This window comes from Bufo bufo, chromosome 1 (genome assembly GCF_905171765.1).
Source record: "Bufo bufo chromosome 1, aBufBuf1.1, whole genome shotgun sequence".
NCBI classification, from domain to species: Eukaryota; Metazoa; Chordata; class Amphibia; order Anura; family Bufonidae; genus Bufo; species Bufo bufo.
Window position 1 is genome coordinate 799,103,325 of NC_053389.1, and position 20,633 is coordinate 799,123,957.

The 20,633-nt window shown below is 45.8% G+C and overlaps 1 protein-coding gene across 1 annotated transcript in view; it reads left to right on the forward strand.

Moving 5' to 3' along the window:
- LOC120986502 (complement C3-like) overlaps positions 1–17,894 on the forward strand; it is a 75,649-nt gene extending 57,755 nt beyond the window's left edge. Inside the window, exons 38-41 of the mRNA XM_040415124.1 lie at positions 3,014–3,100; positions 15,072–15,155; positions 16,769–16,904; positions 17,350–17,894. Of these exons, the coding sequence (XP_040271058.1) occupies positions 3,014–3,100; positions 15,072–15,155; positions 16,769–16,904; positions 17,350–17,488 (446 nt within the window). The 3' untranslated portion in view covers positions 17,489–17,894. The remainder of the gene's footprint in view (positions 1–3,013; positions 3,101–15,071; positions 15,156–16,768; positions 16,905–17,349) is intronic.
- The last annotated feature ends 2,739 nt before the right edge of the window (positions 17,895–20,633 follow it).

Sequence of the window (20,633 nt, forward strand, 5' to 3'; positions counted from 1 at the left end):
GGAAGGTACATAACTTTTACTGGCCACTGGGTGAACCTTCTGACGGCCGTCAAGCATGTAACCCGTGAAGGGCAGTTTTGGATTTGGTGTTACCGCCATGGATTGCATGCAGCCTGGAAGCCAAGAGCCACACCAGTCCTGCACTGCTTTCAGCTTTGCGGTCACAGGCCGATCAGTGGCTAACCCCGCTCAATTTGACAGTTGGTAAAGTGGTGTGCGACAATGGTGCCAATCTGCTGAGCGTGCTGAAACAGGGCAAAATGACACACGTGCCGTGCATGGCACACATCCTGAACTTAGTCGTGCAGCGTTGCCAAATACCCTGGGGTCCAGGACGTCTTGCGGCAGGCCAGGAAACTCTCTGCCCATTTTAGAAGATCTTACACGGCCATGGCTCTCCTTGCTGACATTCAGCGGCGACACCACCTGCCCGTCAGACGTCTGATTTGTGACTGCCCGACGCGCTGGAACTCCACCTTGTATATGCTGGATAGGCTGCTCCAGCAGGACCATGGTGTTAACGAATACCTGTACGAACTCTGCAGCAGGACAGGTTCTGGGGAGCTTGGTTTTTTTTTCACCGCTCCAGTGGCTGCTAATGCGCGACGCATGCAGACTTCTGTGGACATTTGATGAGATCACCAAACTGGTTAGTCGCAGCCAGGGCGCCATCAGTGACATCGTACCTTACGCCTTCTTTCTGGACCGTGCATTGCGTCGTGTCATTGATCAAGCCGTCGAGGACCAGGAGCTGGAAGATGAGGAAGTCGCAATGCTGAATGAATTCCCAGGGGGGGCTACTTCATTATTATTATTATTATTATTATTATTATTTATTATTAAAGCGCCATTCTTTCCATAGCGCTGTACATATGAGAAGAGGTATACATACATAATACAGACAATTGCACTAATCATAAACAAGACGAGTTACAAACTGGTACAGAGGGAGAGAGGGCCCTGCCCGTGAGGGCTTACAATCTACATGGTATGGGAGAAGGACACATCTGAGACAAGTCAGCAGGGGTCTGAAGAGGAGTCAGAGGAGGATGGTGCCGGGGCGGAGGAGGAGCAAGAAGAGCATGCTTCAAACATTTCTGGAATCCCTGTTGTTGTCCGTGGATGGGGGAGGAGAACGAGGACGACATTTTCCTGGGCGATGATCAGGAGCTAGGCCACTCCACCGCTTCCAGTTTAGTGCAAATGGGGGCCTTCATGCTCCAATGTTTGAAGAGGGACCCCCGTATAAAAAGCATAAAGGGCAAGGACCAGTACTGGGTGGCAACGTACTTAGACCCACGGTACAAACACAAAATGGCGGACATGTTACCACATCACAGAAGGCTGTCAGAATGCAGCACTTCCAGGCTTTGCCTCGAGAAATGCTGCATTCTGCTTTTGCGGGCGCTGGCAGAGGAATTTCCATTCACAGATAAACAGTTGCGGGTACCAATCCAACAGCGACTGCAAGAAGAGGGCGGTTTGAAGATGTGTTGGTCACTTTGGATATGAGATCATTCTTGCAGCCAACCCATCGACAGCCGCCCTCCTGATCCAGCCTCAGGGAAAGCCTAGATCGACAGGTGTCCAACTACATCGGGTTAACGGCCGATATGGATTCTCCAAGAAGCGAGAAACCCCTGGACTACTGGGTGGGCAGGCTTGACCTGTGGCCAGAGCTGGCACAATTTGCCATGGAACTGTTGGCTTGCCCCTCGTCCAGTGTCCTGTCCGAAAGGACCTTTAGCGCTGCAGGGGGGATCGTGACCGATAAGCGCACTCGCCTAGCTCACCACTGTGTGGACTACCTCACATTTCTAAAAATTAATGAGGCATGGATCTCGGAGGAATTCAACACATGTGACGAGTCGACCACGTTTGATTGAATTTCCTCATGACAGCCCACAAATATCCGCCACCACCCAGAACAAATAATGGTCCCTGTCTTAGGTAAATACAGCGGCATAAAAGGCCTTTTATGTCCGTTGAATGCATAATTTTTGTGGCCTGTACTGGCCGACAGTTACATTTTTATCCTGTGACTGCCTAATGTCCCTCCAGCCACAGAATCCTACAAAGTTTTGTGCTGTCAGGTGAATGCCTATTGGCTAATTTTTGGGGCCTGTACTGGAGTGGCAAGTTCTCACAACAATACTGCACCAATCACTAATATCTCATGAGACCTTATAAGATGTGAAGTTGTGTATCGCGAAAAAATTAATCGCAATATTAGGGATTTTCACAAAGGCGCTTTTTTTAAACACTCAATCTGCATAAACAGCGATTGTTATAACATGCATGTGAAATGTAATCAAATACACTGCTTTAATGTCAATTTACTTACAGTGATCAGAAATTCTTCCTCAACGTCGCGAAAATTATTGCCAACCATCTTTTCTGATCGCATCTAACTTCGGTCTGGTGGAAACCCAGTTGCTGTAGTAGGGCCGCACATATTTTGCGCATGCGCATATGCGAAAATTACATTGCCGATATTTCGCATTGAAAAAAATAATGAATGCAAATTTGAATAATACATCTGGTATGTCACTGTCCATGTTGTGGGACTATTTGCGCACTTCTAGTAAGTATTTGGTGGCAGCAAATATGACCTGAAGGTATTCCAGGTTCGCCTGCCTTTAAAGTGAATGGGGCCCACCGCGAACTTGCGGTTCACAAACATTAGATCGCGTTCGCGAACCGTTCCGGCCGAAGTTCGTCCATCACTAGTCCCGTATACACAGAAGCCAACCCCAAAAAGCAGATCTTGACTGAGTATTCTACGTGAACAGAACTAAAGGGGTTCTCCAGGATTAGACAAATGTGGCTGTGAACAGGTATGGTAGGAAAACAGCCATATTTATCTAACCATGGTATACAGAGCCTGGTATAAATGAATTCAGCTCTTGAGGCACAAATGGCTGGGGCAGTGCTGCTCTTGATGAATTGTCCCCATATACATGCAATAAGGTAAATGAAATACTAAATAGAAGTCTAAATATTTGTCTTTCAGAACGATGCAACCTTAGGAACTCCTACAAGGGAAATCTGGACTCTGCTTCACGAGTGAATTTAGCTTGTCTTCCTGGGGTGGACTATGGTGAGGAGAGTTATCTATCTATCTATCTATTATCTATCTCTTTATCTATCCATACATCTCATATCTATTTGTCTTCTATCTCATATCGTCTATCTTCTATCTCATATCGTCTATCTATCTACAAACCGGATTCCAAAAAAGTTGGGACACTATACAAATCGTGAATAAAAACTGAATGCAATGATGTGGAGGTGCCAACTTCTAATATTTTATTCAGAATAGAACATAAATCACGGAACAAAAGTTTAAACTGAGAAAATGTACAATTTTAAGGGAAAAATATGTTGAATCAGAATTTCATGGTGTCAACAAATCCCCAAAAAGTTGGGACAAGGCCATTTTCACCACTGTGTGGCATCTCCGCTTCTTCTTACAACACTCAACAGACGTCTGGGGACCGAGGAGACCAGTTTCTCAAGTTTAGAAATAGGAATGCTCTCCCATTCTTGTTTAATACAGGCCTCTAACTGTTCAATCGTCTTGGGCCTTCTTTGTTGCACCTTCCTCTTTATGATGCGCCAAATGTTCTCTATAGGTGAAAGATCTGGACTGCAGACTGGCCATTTCAGTACCCGGATCCTTCTCCTACGCAGCCATGATGTTGTGATTGATGCAGAATGTGGTCTGGCATTATCTTGTTGAAAAATGCAGGGTCTTCCCTGAAAGAGATGACGTCTGGATGGGAGCATATGTTGTTCTAGAACCTGAATATATTTTTCTGCATTGATGGTGCCTTTCCAGACATGCAAGCTGCCCATGCCACACGCACTCATGCAACCCCATACCATCAGAGATGCAGGCTTCTGAACTGAGCGTTGATAACAACTTGGGTTGTCCTTGTCCTCTTTGGTCCGTATGACATGGCGTCCCAGATTTCCAAAAAGAACTTCGAATCGTGACTTGTCTGACCACAGAACAGTCTTCCATTTTGCCACACTCCATTTTAAATGATCCCTGGCCCAGTGAAAACGCCTGAGCTTGTGGATCTTGCTTATAAATGGCTTCTTCTTTGCACTGTAGAGTTTCAGCTGGCAACGGCGGATGGCACGGTGGATTGTGTTCACTGACAATGGTTTCTGGAAGTATTCCTGAGCCCATTCTGTGATTTCCTTTACAGTAGCATTCCTGTTTGTGGTGCAGTGTCGTTTAAGGGCCCGGAGATCACGGGCATCCAGTATGGTTTTACGGCCTTGACCCTTACGCACAGAGATTGTTCCAGATTCTCTGAATCTTCGGATGATGTTATGCACAGTTGATGATGATAGATGCAAAGTCTTTGCAATTTTTCGCTGGGTAACACCTTTCTGATATTGCTCCACTATCTTTCTGCGCAACATTGTGGGAATTGGTGATCCTCTATCCATCTTGGCTTCTGAAAGACACTGCCACTCTGAGAAGCTCTTTTTATACCCAATCATGTTGCCAATTGACCTAATTAGTGTTAATTGGTCTTCCAGCTCTTCGTTATGCTCAAATTTACTTTTTTCAGCCTCTTATTGCTACTTGTCCCAACTTTTTGGGGATTTGTTGACACCGTGAAAATTGGAATCAACTTATTTTTCCTTTAAAATGATACATTTACTCAGATTAAACGTTTGATCTGTCATCTACGTTCTATCACAAATAAAATATTGACATTTGCCATCTCCACATCATTGCATTCAGTTTTTATTCACAATTTGTTTAGTGTCCCAACTTTTTTGGAATCCGGTTTGTATTTCATATTATCTGTCTAACTATCTATCAATCAATCAATAAAGCTTTATTGGCAGGTCTAAAATTATACATTAGCATTGCCAAAGCCTGTGGGAAATAGGGGGTTGAGGAATGGGTAAAAATAATATAGCAAAAACAAAGACAGGTGCACTCTGCGGTCTTACTAACCCTCGTACTGGTGTAAAATTGAGAATTAGCCAATATCTCCTGCTTGGAGGACATGTCTGAGGCCAAGCACCGCGCCAAGGTTTCTCAAGTAGCTCAGGACCTAACGCTAAACCTACCTGGACCGTATGGGCAATACCAGGAGCCAGTGAGCGAATTACAGGAGCGCAAAGTCCGACTCAAAGCAATCTCCCAGTAACCTCCAGCATGTGACCATGCATACAATGGGAGGAGGCAGAGAGCTCTGAGCCCCACCCAAGACTGGCTGATATAGCCCAGGCCTCACATATGCACCAGAATGCTGCCTGTGGATGGAAATAAAGGCACATTCAGACTAGGAGTTTCTACACCTCCAAAAAATTCTAAATACAAACTACAAATTGGCGTGGTATTAAAAAGCAGGAAGTGCTCAACCCCATATGCAGTGGTGCCTCTATACCGGGGGGGGCAGATCCTGCACTTGTGGTCCGCTGCTAATGGCAATCCCCAGCAAAAATGCATACAATGGAGGATGCCTGCAGCGGACCACAAGTACCACAATGGACATCCTACACAGGATAGTAAATGTGTGGATGTGATAAACAGTAAAAATAATATAGCAAAAACAAAGACAGGTGCACTCTGCGGTCTTACTAACCCTCGTACTGGTCTAAAATTGAGAATTAGCCAACATATCCTACTTGGAGGACATGTCTGAGCCCGGGCACCGCGCCAAGGTTTCTCAAGGAGCTCGGGACCTAACGCTAAACATACCTTGCGTCCTGTAATTCGTAAGTCGGACCTTGCGCTCCTGTAATTCGCCCACTGGCTCCTGGTATTGCCCATATGGGCAGACATCCTCCATTGTATGCATTTTTGCTGGGGGTTGCCATTAGCAGCGGACCACAAGTGCAGGATCTGACACCCCCCCCCCCCCCCCGGTATAGAGGCACCACTGCATATGGGGTTGAGCACTTCCTGCTTTTTAATACCACGCCAATTTGTAGTTTGTAGGTTGGGGAATGGGACACACCCGGGGTCGGTGTATAGGAGTCCGTGGCGTATCATGACAGGGGGGAAAGGGTGCGGACACCCCCCGGGTCAGGGTATCGGAGTCCATGGCATTTTAGGCTCCTTTCAGTCTGTGGCAGGCACTGATATATTGTGCTGCTATGTCCACAGTGTTCTCTTCCTCTCCCAGCAGGATGGACAGCTTCTCTTCCTCCTCCATGGAGCTGAAGTCTGGGAGTAGATCAGAGAGTCTCCTAAAGAGGATGTCCCTCACTGCTGAGTATTTGGGACCGTATATCAGGAAGTGGGCCTCATCCTCCAGGTGGCACTGCTGGCACAGTCTGCTTTCTGTAGGCATGTAGCTCTGTCGATACCGTCCGGATTCTATGGCCAGGCTGTGGGCGCTCAGTCTGTAGCGGCTCAGGATTTTCTGGTCTCTGGGTTTCCCTAGTTTCTCCAGATATGGGGCCAGTTTGTAGACTATCTGCAGGCTATGGTACACCGTCAGCTTCTGGGATGCTCTCACCTCCTTTCTCCATTCACTGACGTATTCCTCTTGCCTCTTGTTTACTGTGTTCCTGATCCCGGCTTTTGTGAGGTGGTGTGGGGTGGTTATCTGGTCGGGCTGGGTTTCAGTAAGTTGATTTTAGGGCTTTGCTTTGCCTAGGATCCCTTGGTGTAGCAAGGCTTTATGGTGATGGAAACCTTCACTACTACCATGTAGATGGCCCCAGAATGACAGCGCCCTCTTCTGGATTGTAAAGTGTAGAGGGAATCTGCCCAGCTCCCCTCGACAGGCACTGTTAGAGGTGCTCCGATGGACCTGGAGGAGATGCTTACAGAATTCCAGGTGTAATATTTATTTTGGGCTTGAATCCCATCTTGACCAGTCGGGGTACATGTGAGGGCCCCAGACTTTACTGCCATACAGGAGGATTGGAGCAATGATGGAGTCAAAGATTTTAAGCCAGACCCTCACGGGTGCTTTGTGGGGGTACAGTCGTCTTCTGATGTTGTAGAAGGTGTTGCATGCTTTGTCTTTCAGATCCTCAATGGTTGATTTGAAGCTCCCAGTTTGGTCAATTATCAGGCCCATGTAGGTGTACCTGTTGATGGATGTAAGAGGGCGGTTGTGTAGCGTGAAGGTAGGGGGCCTGGCTGACTTTGTTTTCCTTCTCTGGAACACCATAGTGTTGGTCTTTTTTAAATTGATGGGAAGGGACTATGTGGTGCTCAATTTCTCCATAATGCCTAGCTGGTCTTGGAGACCTTTCTCAGTTGGTGATAGTAGGAGCAGGTCATCCGCATACAGGAGAAATTTCACCTCAGTGCCATGGAGGATGAGACCTGGTGTTGAGGAAGACTCCAGAGCCGCTGCCAGCTCGTTGATGTAAATGTTAAAGAGAGTTAGACTGAGGCTGCAGCCCTGTCTGACTCCTTGGCTCTGCTGGAAGTAATCCGTTCTTTTCCCATTTACCTTCACGCAGCATCGGTTCTCGGTGTAGGAGCTTTTGATGATGTCATATGTCTTTCCTCCTATTCCGCTCTCCAATAGCTTCAGGAGCAATCCTGGGTGCCACATAGAGTCAAAGGCCTTTTTGAAGACCACGAAACAAGCGTATATCTTTCCCTGCTTTGTGTTGTGGACATGGCTCTGGATGAGACGTGCAGGGTGTAGACGTGGTCTGTGGTGCGGTGGTTTGGCATGAACCCTGCTTGGCTTTTACTGAGTACATTGTGCTGGGTGAGAAATCCGAGGATTCTCTGGTTCAGGATACTGTTAAATAGTTTCCCCAGATTGCTGCTGACACATATCCCTCGGTAGTTGGCCGGGTCACACCAGTCCCCGCTCTTGTTTATTGGGGATATGACACCTTGGTTCCAGGCTTGGGGGAAGTAGCCAGAGCTTAGCACAGTGTTGTACAGTTTTGCTATGGCTGCCTGTATTGCTGGTGGGCTGTACTTAATCATTTCAGGTGGGATGCCATCTGTGCCGCTGGCTTTCTTACCTCTTATGGTTGATATTCTCTCTGATATCTCCTGCAGTCTTATGGGTGAGTCTAGCGGGTTTTGGAAATCTTTAAGTATCTCTTCCATGCTCTTCAGTTTTGACCTCATTTGTTCTTGGCCTGGGTTACGTTCTTCTTTTGGGATGTCTCTGTAGAGGTCTCTAAAATACTGGAGCCAGATGTTGCCGTTCTGAATATGGAGGTTGTTTTTCTTCTCATTTGTGCCCAGGTGTTTCCATAGTTCCCAGAAGGAGTTATCTTGGAGGGCATCTTGAAGCTGTGTAAGTTTGGTTGATGTATATTCTTGCTTTTTCCTTCTGAGGAGGGTTTTGTATTGCCTCTGCGTAGTGTCGTAGACTTCCCACAGGTTGGTGTTGTTGGAATCTCTATGCTTTTTATTTGAGGCCGATCTTAAGGTCTTCCTTACAGCTCTGCACTCCTCATCAAACCAAGGGTTGGAGTTATCTTCTTTTTGCTTCAGTTGGCTATAATTTTTCAGGTTAGCCATTTCTGCCATGGTGTAAAATATATTATTAAGATCTCTTACAGCTTGATTGACTCCTTCTGGGTTTATCTCAAACACCTTGTTGTTGAAGTAGTAGAGCATCCCTTGGATTTCTGGTTTATTGTGCACCTCTTTATATTTCTGAGCCAATGTCTTGGACCACTTATAAGATGGAGGTAGTGTGAAGAGCCCGGCCTGCTGAGGTATTTGTCCTGGTGGTTTGTTTGTGGACTTAATATATAGGGATGTTTGGTTGTGATCAGACAAGTGCAATTGTTGGCTGACTATGAAGGCCCCAATGTTTGCGGGTTCCATGTCTGTGATGGCATAGTCCACTACGCTGTTACCCACATGGGAGTTTAATGTAGTCCTTCCTAGAGAGTCTCCCTTGGTGCGACCATTGAGGATGTGGAGTCCTAGGCTTCGGCAAAGATTCAACAATTTTTTGCCACTTTTATTTACCGTGCTGTCGTAACTGTTCCTCTCTGTATGTACTGAGCTGTCGCTCCATATATATAGATGTTTCCATCTGTGGTCAGGTAGTCTCTTACCCTGCCTATTCTGGCATTGAGGTCTCCCATGATAAGTACTTTGCCAAGGGTTTGATAGTGGGCGGCTTCCCTTTGCAGGATCTCAAAGCATTCTGGGTTGTTGTAGGGGGACTCAGTGGTGGTATGTAGGCCGCACAGCGGTAGATGTCGGACTGGGAGGTGAGGATGGAGCGGTCTATTCTAATCCAGATGTGGCTGTTTCCCCGTTTCACTGGTCTGATCTGCTCATGGAGCTCCACTTTATACCACACTAGTATTCCTCCCGAACAGCGGCCAAGTTTGGTGGTTTTATTTTTCAGAGCAGAGACAGAGATTTCCCTGTATCCAGTGGGCGCCAGGGACTACTCTCTGTCTTAGTCCATGTTTCTAGAAGGATTTGAATGTCGATGTTTCTCAAACTCTGGGAGAAGTCTGGATCATTTACTTTACATCCAAAGGCTGACACGTTCAGACCTTGGACGTTCCAGCTGCTGATTATAAAGGATGTCATAGCAGGTCAATATGCAGTACGCAGCCCTGCAGGGTATGGCGATGTGAGGTCACGGTTACTTAGGCAAACGAGGGTTGCTATGGGTTACTCACAGTTTGTAGGAAGACCCTGGGCAGGCGTACAGTAGTGATGGAGAGGCTGGCACAGGAGACCTCTAGGGCACTCTCTATATATAGGGACCAGGCCGGATGATGGGTGAGGTGCCCTGGATGTTGCAGATGTTTAATGTGCCTAGGGCAAGGTCCCTTTAAGGTTCGTGATGCCAGTGCCTGTAACGGTGGCACACCGGTTGATGATAGAGGTAATAAGTGAGGAACACGCTGTTGTGGTGAACCAAAACTTCCTTTACTGGAAACAGTTAACTTTATACAGTCTTTTGTAAGTTCCAGGTAATGCAGCAGTAATAAGCGGGCTTTCATATCAATGGCAGGTACAATGTTCTTGCAAGATACTCAGAGGGTAAAAACAACACTTACAGATCAGGCTGCACTCTTCCTCAGAAATCCTGTGCACTATTCCTCAGAACTCCTGGCTGTTTTTATCCCAAGGCCCGTATGCCCTAATGCTGGCTTTATCCTTGGTAGCAAACTTCCTCAGGTATTTATATTCTTGCTTTGGGTGAATTCTTCTGCCCTTCAGCTTACTTGTCTAGCTGGAATACTAGCTCTGCTCTGCTTATGGGAACTTGGTTTCTCAGGAGGCAACTCTTCCCCTGGTGACAAATCTTCTGAGCTAACTCTGGCTCAATATCCACAGGCTGGCTAGTCTGCACTTACTAGCCTCCTGGACTACTCTGCCCTTCCCTGTCTGGGTCTAACTATATATACTAGGGGTTCCCTAGCTCCCTCTAATGTCTAGGAGGAGGAACTACACCCTAACAGGCCTGATACCCAGATAACACAAGGAAAATACACATAACACATCATATACATTACAATGTGCCCACCTTTACCTAGTGGGACACTACACTTATACCTTGCAATGAGCGGGTTTCATAGGACGAGCTGGGGGTCTGACTGGTTCTAGTATGATAGATAAGGCTTGTGTTGTCCAGTCACTTGAATGTTCTACATAAAGTTCTAAGCAGGTTTTATAACTCATCTACGTCTCTGCTCTGTATTTCTCTGTGTGAGGCGGGTGGTTTCCTCCATGTTTTTTGCCTCTGGTGGCCCGCGTTGGGGTACAGGGCCTTGTTTCCGGTTTGTGGTGTGGCGTTTGATACTTGAGGTCTTTGTGTTGTCTGTGGACTTTCCCTGTTGTCTCCAAATTGGCCTGTGTTGGGTCTAGGCCGGGGGGTTCTGTTTAGTTCAATGCCCTTCATTTCTTTGGCCAGGAGGCTGACTCCTTGCTTATTGAGGTGTTTGCTGTCATATGGATGAAGGCGGTTGATAGTGGGGTGTTGTTCCAGGGTGACGTTTGGCACAGAGCTGATCTTAGCTGCTAGTTCAGTGTTAATGGTTTGGATGGTATCGTTGGGCACATCCTTTCTGGCCAGCAGGGATGACACTATTATTTTACTGGCCGGGAACTTCTGTTGTGCAATTTTTGCCAGCTGTTCCACAATCTTCTGCTGATGGTGTTGAAGGTTGTTTGTACCCGTATGTATGATGATATTGGTTGGATTAGTGACGTGTGAATCGTTGATAACTGCTGTGACTTGTTCGATCGTTGCACAATTAATTTTTTTAACCCTTTCTTTTGGGAAAAGCCGCCTCATGTTCAGGTATTTCCCATTGGAGTCTATGATTAGTACTGTATCCGGACATTGGGGCTTACGGGCCACTTTGGTGAAGGTTTCCTGGGTGCTGTTCGGTCCTTTTACTGGGTCTTCATGTTGGTTTGTGCTTGGGGTTCTAATAACTGTTGGCTCTGTCTCCGCGTGTAGCAGTCCACTATTGGTTGCTGTGGTTATATTCATTTCTGGTGTTGTTAATGTGTTACGGATCTTTAGTATAAAGTTCTGGATGCTGTTTGTCATTGTGTCTGTGCTCTTCCCTGACCCCCCTTCCTGACTGTGTATCTGCGTCTTTAGATCTGTTATCTCTTGTTGTAGCTTTCTATTTTCTTGTTGTAGGGCATGCAGTTTACATTTCATTTCTCCCAGAACTGTTGTAAATTCACCTTTCAGTTTGTTTATTTCATTAAATGCTTTGTCATTTGCATTTTTGTCACTTCGGTTTCTTTGAAGTTCTTCCTTGAATTCAACGAAGTCTCTTTCTAATTGAGATAAACAGTCTCTGAGAATGCCGGGTGTTGGGTGGGAAGCATCCTCACCTCAAGCCTCAGGGGGGTCTTTGGGGGTTGTCTCTGGTTTTTCTTCTGACTTGTATTTTTGGGCCAGGTTTTTAATATGGAGAAAGGTTCTTTCAAACTATGTTAAGTTGTCCTCATTGCCTTGTGCAATAGAGCTAGACCGGGGTATGCACTCTGACGCCAAATTATGCAATGGCCGGGTCAGATGTAGGTGATAGTTTAGAGTTTTGTTCGTGATGCCAATTGCAGCGTGCGCAGGGTACTAACACAGGGCCCTTTAAGGTGTTGTAACTCATGCCCCAGGTTAGGAATGCCAGAGTGGTGTAATATCTCTGTATGGTAGTGGGAATGGTGTCAACGGTGTCTCCTACCTGGGTACGGCTGGACTCCTGGATCCTGGCTCACTTGCAATAAAATGAGTGTGGTGCTAGTAGAAGTAATAGAGGAATTTGCAGCAGTAATTGAGATCCAGACCTAGGGTAAAGTTCAAACTTGTCTTTACTGGTTGTAGCTTTCATCCCAGCAAGGTACAGCTTTAGTCTTAGGTCCCAGCAGGTATTGGCAATGGTTGGCAGGAATTTATCTTCTGCTCTCTCATGTACCTGGAGCTTTTCAGGAAAAGACGTCTGCTTTGTAGCTCTAAACTGTGGCAGGAATTTGGCTTCTGCACTTTCTATCTTCTGCTCTCTGGGGACTGACTAGCTGAGGAGGAATATGGCTTCTCCTGGGTCTCTAGTCTGTACTCACAGTTGCCTTTACAGGGTATGCTTTCTTCCTGGAATTCTGGAGATGTCTCCCTGCTTCTACCAGCTGAGACTGCAGAGCTCAGGCTGGGGATGATGATCAATGTCTCAGCCGAGACAAGATCCTGGCTTGATCTCCTACACGCACAGCCTTCCCCTAGCAGGGGTGGCTGGCACACTAACTCTAACTTCCTTTTCTCCCCATGAGGCAGGATATGGGCGTAGCCCACTTCTGCTCACAGAGGGGGAGCTAAACTGGAATGAACTATTCCAGCCTTGGAACACTAAACTGAAACTAAGTGTGAGGACAGAGTTATTAATCTGGCCCACCCATAGGGTTGGTGGTGCGGCCAGGTCAGGGATGAGTGGTTCAGGTTCTGGTTGATGCTGTTCCTTAAACTGAAACCTGCCATCTTGAGTTTCTTGAAGGCACCTAACTTTCCCTGCAGAGCCTGGGTCTTCCTGCCAGGACTCTGGGGTAACTGCAGGGGACAAAGGTTTGGCCAGCAGGGTCACACCGGCAGCAAATGGGCCTTGTATGGAGCGCATAGGGGTATACTCCACTTGATCCCCTGTGTACAGGTCGTGACGGGCCTGTGGTAGGTAATGGCGCTTGACAGAGCAGCGGCCCACAAAGATTTCCTCCCCTGAATGGCTATCTTGGAGGAAGCCCTCTCCTCTTTCTACAGCGAACCATAATACAGTCCCTATACGCCTTATACGTTTTGGTTCGCTGTGCCAGGGGTCGTCCATAACCTGCTTTACCCATTCCTCAACGGCCGATTTGTATTCCCAGGCCGTCTGGGCATGTGCAGTGATTTCCAATGGGACCTCTGGGTTAAGGCATCCCGCTCTGGAGGTGTTGGCTCTGGGCGGCGAAGTGGAAGTTCCGGCCGCCTCCACCGCACAAGTATGTGTGCGTGACGGAGCTGACTTGGGCCCATCAGGGGTATTGAAGTCCACTGGGCCTGATGCAGGGGCAGCTTCGGACCGGGCCTGGGCCTCAGGGAGAGCGACTGCTCCTACCTGATGTCGCGGCCGGCGGCCAGTTCCGGTGCCTCCTGGTGGTCATCTGGGGCTTCTGGTGCCGTCAGCGGTGCAGACTGGTCCAATGCCTGGGCGACTTGGTCAGTGGCCATCTTGGGGGATGTCTGCTCGGCATCGACTGTCTCTCCACCAGTCGCAGCATGCACAGGTTCCAGGGAGACTCCAAACGTGCAGGGGCCAGCTCTCTTCACGAGATGGGAGACCTGGATCTCAGGTAAGGTACCCTCGTAGGGTATGCTTTCTTCCTGGAATTCTGGAGATGTCTGCCTGCTTCTACCAGCTGAGACTGCAGAGCTCAGGCTGGGGGTGATGATCAATGTCTCAGCCGAGACAAGATCTTGGCTTGATTCCCTATATCTGGGAGCTTCTACACGCACAGCCTTCCCCTAGCAGGGAGAGCTGGCAGACTAACTCTAACTTCCTTTTCTCCCCATGAGGCAGAATATGGGCATAGCCCACTTCTGCTCACAGAGGGGGGAGCTAAACTGGAATGAACTATTCCAGCCTAGGAACACTAAAATGAAACTAAGTCCCTGCTAACACTTTGCTGCCACCTGCTGGTGAACATGGAAATTACAGCAACATACAATTAACAAAGTTTTCAATGCACATTTGTGAGGATATTATGTAAAATCACATTAGATGACAAGGTTAAGGCTCTTAACAGATTGTAGCGGGGTAGAATAGTTTAGTAACACAACTCTGGGGTGTTACATTTGTATCAAGTCCTTCTGAGTATGTTATCTCAGGGATGTCTGACCCCCTGCTTGCTGAAACTTGTGTCTTTTCCTTATCTACATTCCTACACATTCCTTGTTCCAAATTGTGGTTTTCCATTTCTTAAATGATATCCTTATTTCTAAGGAGCTTGGTCTCTAGCAGTTTCTAGTGAGGTTGTGGGGGGTTTGGTGTTGGAGTAGGAGCTCTTACCTGTGGTTGCTCAGTTCTCTGGACTCTGGAGGATGATGGTGCTTGTTGTTTGTAGTCTGTCCTGTTAATTGCCATCTGTCCTCTAAGCAAAAATCTTGTTTTGTCCTTTAAAATCCACAAGTTTTACCTTTTCATGAAGAGCTTTAGTCCTGCTCGTTTCTGTATCCCATGGAGTCGATATTTCCCAGATTTTGTTTTAAAATTTGCTCATTACAAGGTATAAAGTGATGAAAACTCAGGAGCTCATCTTCAGTTCTGCTTACTCCTGGGGTCATCTATCTATCATCTATCTATCTATCCATCTCATATCTATCTATAATCTCATATCATCTATCTATCTATCTATCTATCTATCTATCTATCTATCTATCTATCCATCCATCTCATATCTATCTATAATCTCATATAATCTATCTATCTATCTATCTATCTATTTATCTATCATCTATCTGTTTATCTATCTATTTCATATCTATTTTCCCATGGCTTGGGCTCCATGGTGACATCTTGTCTCCGGTCGGCCGGGATGGATCTCCAGACTATAATGGATATTTTCTCTCTCTTTATTACAGTATATAAGTGCAAACTGGGTATGATTGAGAAGACGGGGGCCTATGACATCTACATCATGGAGGTCCTACATGTCATCAAGAGGGGTAGGTACCTCTGCCTCAGGGTGCTCCTGTCTCTCCATATTACAGCTGTACTGCCCTGAGGCAGGTTTTATTTCTAGTTGTGTGCTGCCATCTAATACTTGTCTAGTGGAGTAACTAACAGTATGAAGATAGAACAGACGTTTCTCCATCCTGAGCATAATGGCTGCTTGTGGCTGTACCTGCCTGATTCAAGTACAGCTCTGGAGCTCAAACATCTGCACCAAGTGGTTAACTACTGTAAATACTAGACCCACCAATTATAAACACTGGGTCATGAAAAAATAATAATAAAGTAGAGAGAGCCTTCACTATACAAAAATTGATACCCAAACAGTTGAACTAAAGCTCCATCTCATGGTAAGAAAATTTTTTATTGAATAAATATTATTACAGATATTGACACATATAAAAAACAACGGTAGACAGGCATATTTCAGTAAGGAAAAAACCCGAAGGGGACTGGGGGATCGACACACATGGGCATACAAAAATATTGTGGAACGCCACATAAAAGCCAAAAAGACAAGGAACCCTGGACAAAAATCCGATAAGAGCATAAATAGGCAATGTGGAATACAAGAAACTAAGAAAAATACCCAAGGTAAGCGCGCCGATCCCTCAGTCTCCTTCTCCCAACGCCGTTTTGCCAGCAACCTGGCTTCTTCCAGGCATAAGAAACTAATAAAGACTCCACCTTCTTATATATCGCTCTCACAGGTGTAAGTTAATGAAATCATCCTCGTTTGGTGTGTGATGGAGCTAGACTCACCAATAAGGGCTCACATCGTGGGTCAGGTGGTAAGGAAAGGGGGAAGTCAATAGGGGTCATTGGAGTTCAGCGCGCAGTCGTCATAACGCATAGGTCACGTGATACACACGTGACCGCTTCGTCCGCACATCGTCACGCCGGCCACGCCCATCAGCGTTCGGATAATACATTTAAATACTAATGATCATCATAATAGACATCCAAATCAAATTCCCTTAAGGAGGGGGGGGGGGCATCTCCAAGAGTGTAGTATGGTATTATACACAATTATCCCTAAATACAAGAAAAAATTGACTTCCCCCTTTCCTTACCACCTGACCCACGATGTGAGCCCTTATTGGTGAGTCTAGCTCCAACACACACCAAACGAGGATGATTTCATTAACTTACACCTGTGAGAGCGATATATAAGAAGGTGGAGTCTTTATTAGTTTCTTATGCCTGGAAGAAGCCTGGTTGCTGGCGAAACGACGTTGGGAGAAGGAGACTGAGGGATCGGCGCGCTTACCTTGGGTATTTTTCTTAGTTTCTTGTATTCCACATTGCCTATTTATGCTCTTATCGGATTTTTGTCCAGGGTTCCTTGTCTTTTTGGCTTTTATGTGGCGCTCCACAATATTTTTGTATGCCCATGTGTGTCGATCCCCCAGTCCCCTTCGGGTTTTTTCCTTACTGAAATATGCCTGTCTACTGCTGTTTTTATATGTGTCAATATCTGTGACAATATTTATTCAATAAAGATTTTTCTTACCATGAGATGGAGCTTTAGTTCTATTGTTTGGGTATCAATTACTACTGTAAATACTGGGCCAGATGATGTCACCTCCCGATCTTCTCTTTATAGGATCTGATGAATTACAGGATGGTGACAAACGGCGATTTTTCATCCACAAAAGCTGCAGAGACTCAGTGGAGGTCCAAGTGGGCCAAACCTACATCATCTGGGGGAGCAAAGAAGATATATGGGAAATGCAGAACAAGTGAGTACAGAGGGGCGAACCAAAGCATAAATAGATAGATAGATAGATAGATAGATAGATAAATAGATAGATAGATAGATAGATAGATAGATAGATAGATAGATAATAGATATGAGATAGATATGAGATAGATAGATATATAGATAGATAGATAGATAGATAGATAGATAGATAGATAGATAGATAGATAGATAGATAAATAGATAGATAGATAGATAGATAGATAGATAGATAGATAGATAGATAGATAATAGATAGGAGATAGATATGAGATAGATAGATATATAGATAGAAGGATAGATAATAAATATATAGACAATATAACGAGAGATATAGATAGATAGATAGATAGATAGATAGATAGATAGATAGATAGATAGATAGATAGATAGATAGATATAGATTTTCTCTGTTTGTCCATGACTGTGTGCCTGCCCTTCCTTAGGATGTCCTATGTCATCAATGGTGGGACGTGGTTTGAGAATGTCCCCTCCGATCAGGAGTGCACCACCACCAGGAAGAAGGAGTGTAAAGAGATGGAAACATTTGCTGATGATCTGATGCTGTTTGGATGCCACAACTGAGGCTGGAGTCCACCTGTCCAGTGTCCTCTGCCTCCAGCCCCTTACCAGAACTCACTGAGGTGCCCTCACACTGCAAGTGTTCCTGAGAAGGCTGGGTGACAACCAGTATGGCCACCACTGTGGTTGTCACATGATCCAGCTTTCCCAGAGTTGGGAATGGCCCATCACATATGTATCACTTCATAAGAAGGCAGGTTTACCATCCAGGAAGGCTTGACAACAACCCCTGTGGGGCCTTAACTGAACACCATGTTGGTTGTCAGACAGCTTCCCTAGATAAAAGGACAGGTAGTCACAGCACCGCTGCCTGTTCCTCTCTTCACTAGTGGTAAATCACTGTTATATAGTTTCTAGTGTGAAATAATCTATGTATCAATAAATGGAAATGTCTCGTAAGAGAAGGTGAGCGGCTGTCGCGCGTTCTGTAAGTTCAACTACCTGATATGGCAGGTGCTTTTGGGGTAAAAAAATACGGTACTTATTTAACCAATCACTGGTAACAGGAGTCGTCCCAAAAGATTGGAAATTAGCAAATGTTGTGCCCATTCACAAGAAAGGGAGGAATCGGGCAACTATAGGCCAGTAAGCCTGACATCAATATTGGGGAAATTTATGGAAACCATACTTAAGGAGAGGATTGTGGAACATCTAAAATACCATGGATTGAAAGATGAAAAACTGCATGGGTTTACTTCAGGGAGATCATGTCAAACTAATCTTATAGATTTTTTTGATTGGGTGACTAAAATAATAGATGGTGGAGGTGCAGTAGACATTGCTTATCTAGGCTTTAGTAAGGCTTTTGATACTGTCCCACATAGAAGGCTTATCAATAAATTGCAGTCTTTGGGCTTGGACTCCCATATTGTTGAATGGATTAGGCAGTGGCTGAGGGACAGACAAAAGAGGGTTGTAGTCAATGGAGTATATTCAGACCATGGTCTTGTTACCAGTGGGGTACCTCAGGGATCTGTTCTGGGACCCGTATTGTTTAATATCTTTATCAGCGAAATTGCAGAAGGCCTCGATGGTAAGGTGTGTCTTTTTGCTGATGACACAAAGATTTGTAACAGGGTTGATGTTCCTGGAGGGATACACCAAATGGAAAAGGATTTAGGAAAACTAGAGGAATGGTCAAAAATCTGGCAACTAAAATTTAAGTGCAAGATAATAACGTAATGTAATGTAACAAAACACAAAACAAGTCAAGGGGGGTGAATACTTTTGAAAGGCACTGTACATCAAACTATACACAGCCCCTGACATCAGCGGGGTACGGGGCAGCTGCTCGTCAGTCTGTGAATTGCTTTGTGGTGCAGCGGCATTGACACCACCAGTATCCACACAAGGACTTATCTCTCGAGCCTGTGATCTCCTCCAGCCCTGGGTCTCTCTCTCAATCCTGCCAGGCAGTCTCTGGATCTCACTGTCCTTCTGCTTGTAGCTGTCTGCCTAGCTCACAGCCGCTCTTATCGGTGGCAGGATCCTGCTGCACTGTGACTGACCCGCACCCCCAGCGGGTGAGCACATTACACACAATCACACACCAGAACCCTTAGAGATATATACCACCAGAGCTTATATGCCCCCACCTCTCTTTGTCAGAGCAGTGTGACGACGCTCCAGTATCACCGCTCCAGTATCACCGCTATTCCCATGCATTATCTATGTGAAAATTAAAGTATTTTTATCTACTGCTGGCTTAATGCCAAAACGGTTAGTTTTTGGCACATGGATGTAATCTGGAGTTCTTGGAGCAAAATACAGTGGGACACATCAACACCATATAGATGTTGGCGGTAAAGAGGTCCCTGTGGTTAACCCACATCCGATCAGACACTTATCCCCTATTCTATTAGTGGGAAAACCCCTTTAAAGCCGGGACCACAGCGGTGCAAGTCAGATTGTCCAGCATTACATAACCTAAGCTATGTGAAAAACTGACACTGGAATGGTTTCTGACTTATACCACCGGGGCACACTAAATAACCTGCCCTTACCACCCTCCAAATACACACCTCAGGGGAATCTTATCAAAGGATGTACGCCAGCTAACAAAAGTGGAAAGTTTTGAGGCTACCACCATTTTGCATCAAAGTTTACGACTTTTCCTAATGTTACACCATCGTTGCCGCTTTTAGTAAAAGTGAGTAGATGCCTTCAGAGAAGGTGGTATTCACAGACTTGGATCTATGAAGTTTTAAAAGGGTTTTCCGAGATTTAAATACTGATGACCTAACCTTTGAATAGGTCATCACTATCTGATCAGTGGTGGTCCAACACCAGGAGACCCCCAGACAGGGTGTGTCCCAAGGGGAAGAAAAGGTGTGTCCCTACCTTCACTGTATGCGTTGCTGGAGAAGGATCGCCACCATCAGTAACCACTACCTCCTTCCTCCCACTGCCACCATATCTGCCCTCGCAACCTCACACTACCCCTGTGGGCCGTCGACCATCACATAAGCAGAACTTCCACCTGGCCAAGTTGCTGGTGGTGTAGTTGATGCCATGCCATGTACTTCCATGTCTTTACCCAAATTGTATTCTGTTCTATACTAGTGTTACTACTTCTGTCCAGCCCCCAGTGTCATCTCAGTGAGGGTTTTCAGAGTGGTATTTGGCTTTGTCAGACCCAAATGGATAAAGTTGTCCTGCACAAGTGTCCAAAACATTACCATTGTCAAAATGAATAAGGCACATGGATCCATGAGGATTTGCACACATCTCTGGTGGCAATGAAAGGTCTGCCATTGCTGACAGTGGCTGCAACTGCCACTGTCTGTCGTGCCTGCTATTCCCCTGCTGTCGCTACTACTACCCCTAAACAGCTTCACATCTCCTGCCTTGTTCTTGAAGTTCTCCTCTGCTGCTGCTGTTCCAAAAAAATGGAAGAATTTTGGGGGGCTTGCTCAGAACAAGCCACAGTTTTTTTCCAATAATACTGTGTTTTTAAACACACTGTTTGTTGACACTGTGAACCATGCCTTTACCCATAGCTATATATGTCACTCTGACATTATTTACTACCGCTGTCATTCTGTTAATGAGCTTAAAAGGGGTGAGGAGGAAAGATCAAAAATTTTAAAAAATAAAACAAAAACAAGAGAGAAAGATGAGAGTAAGAAATATGAGTTCTAGGAAACCT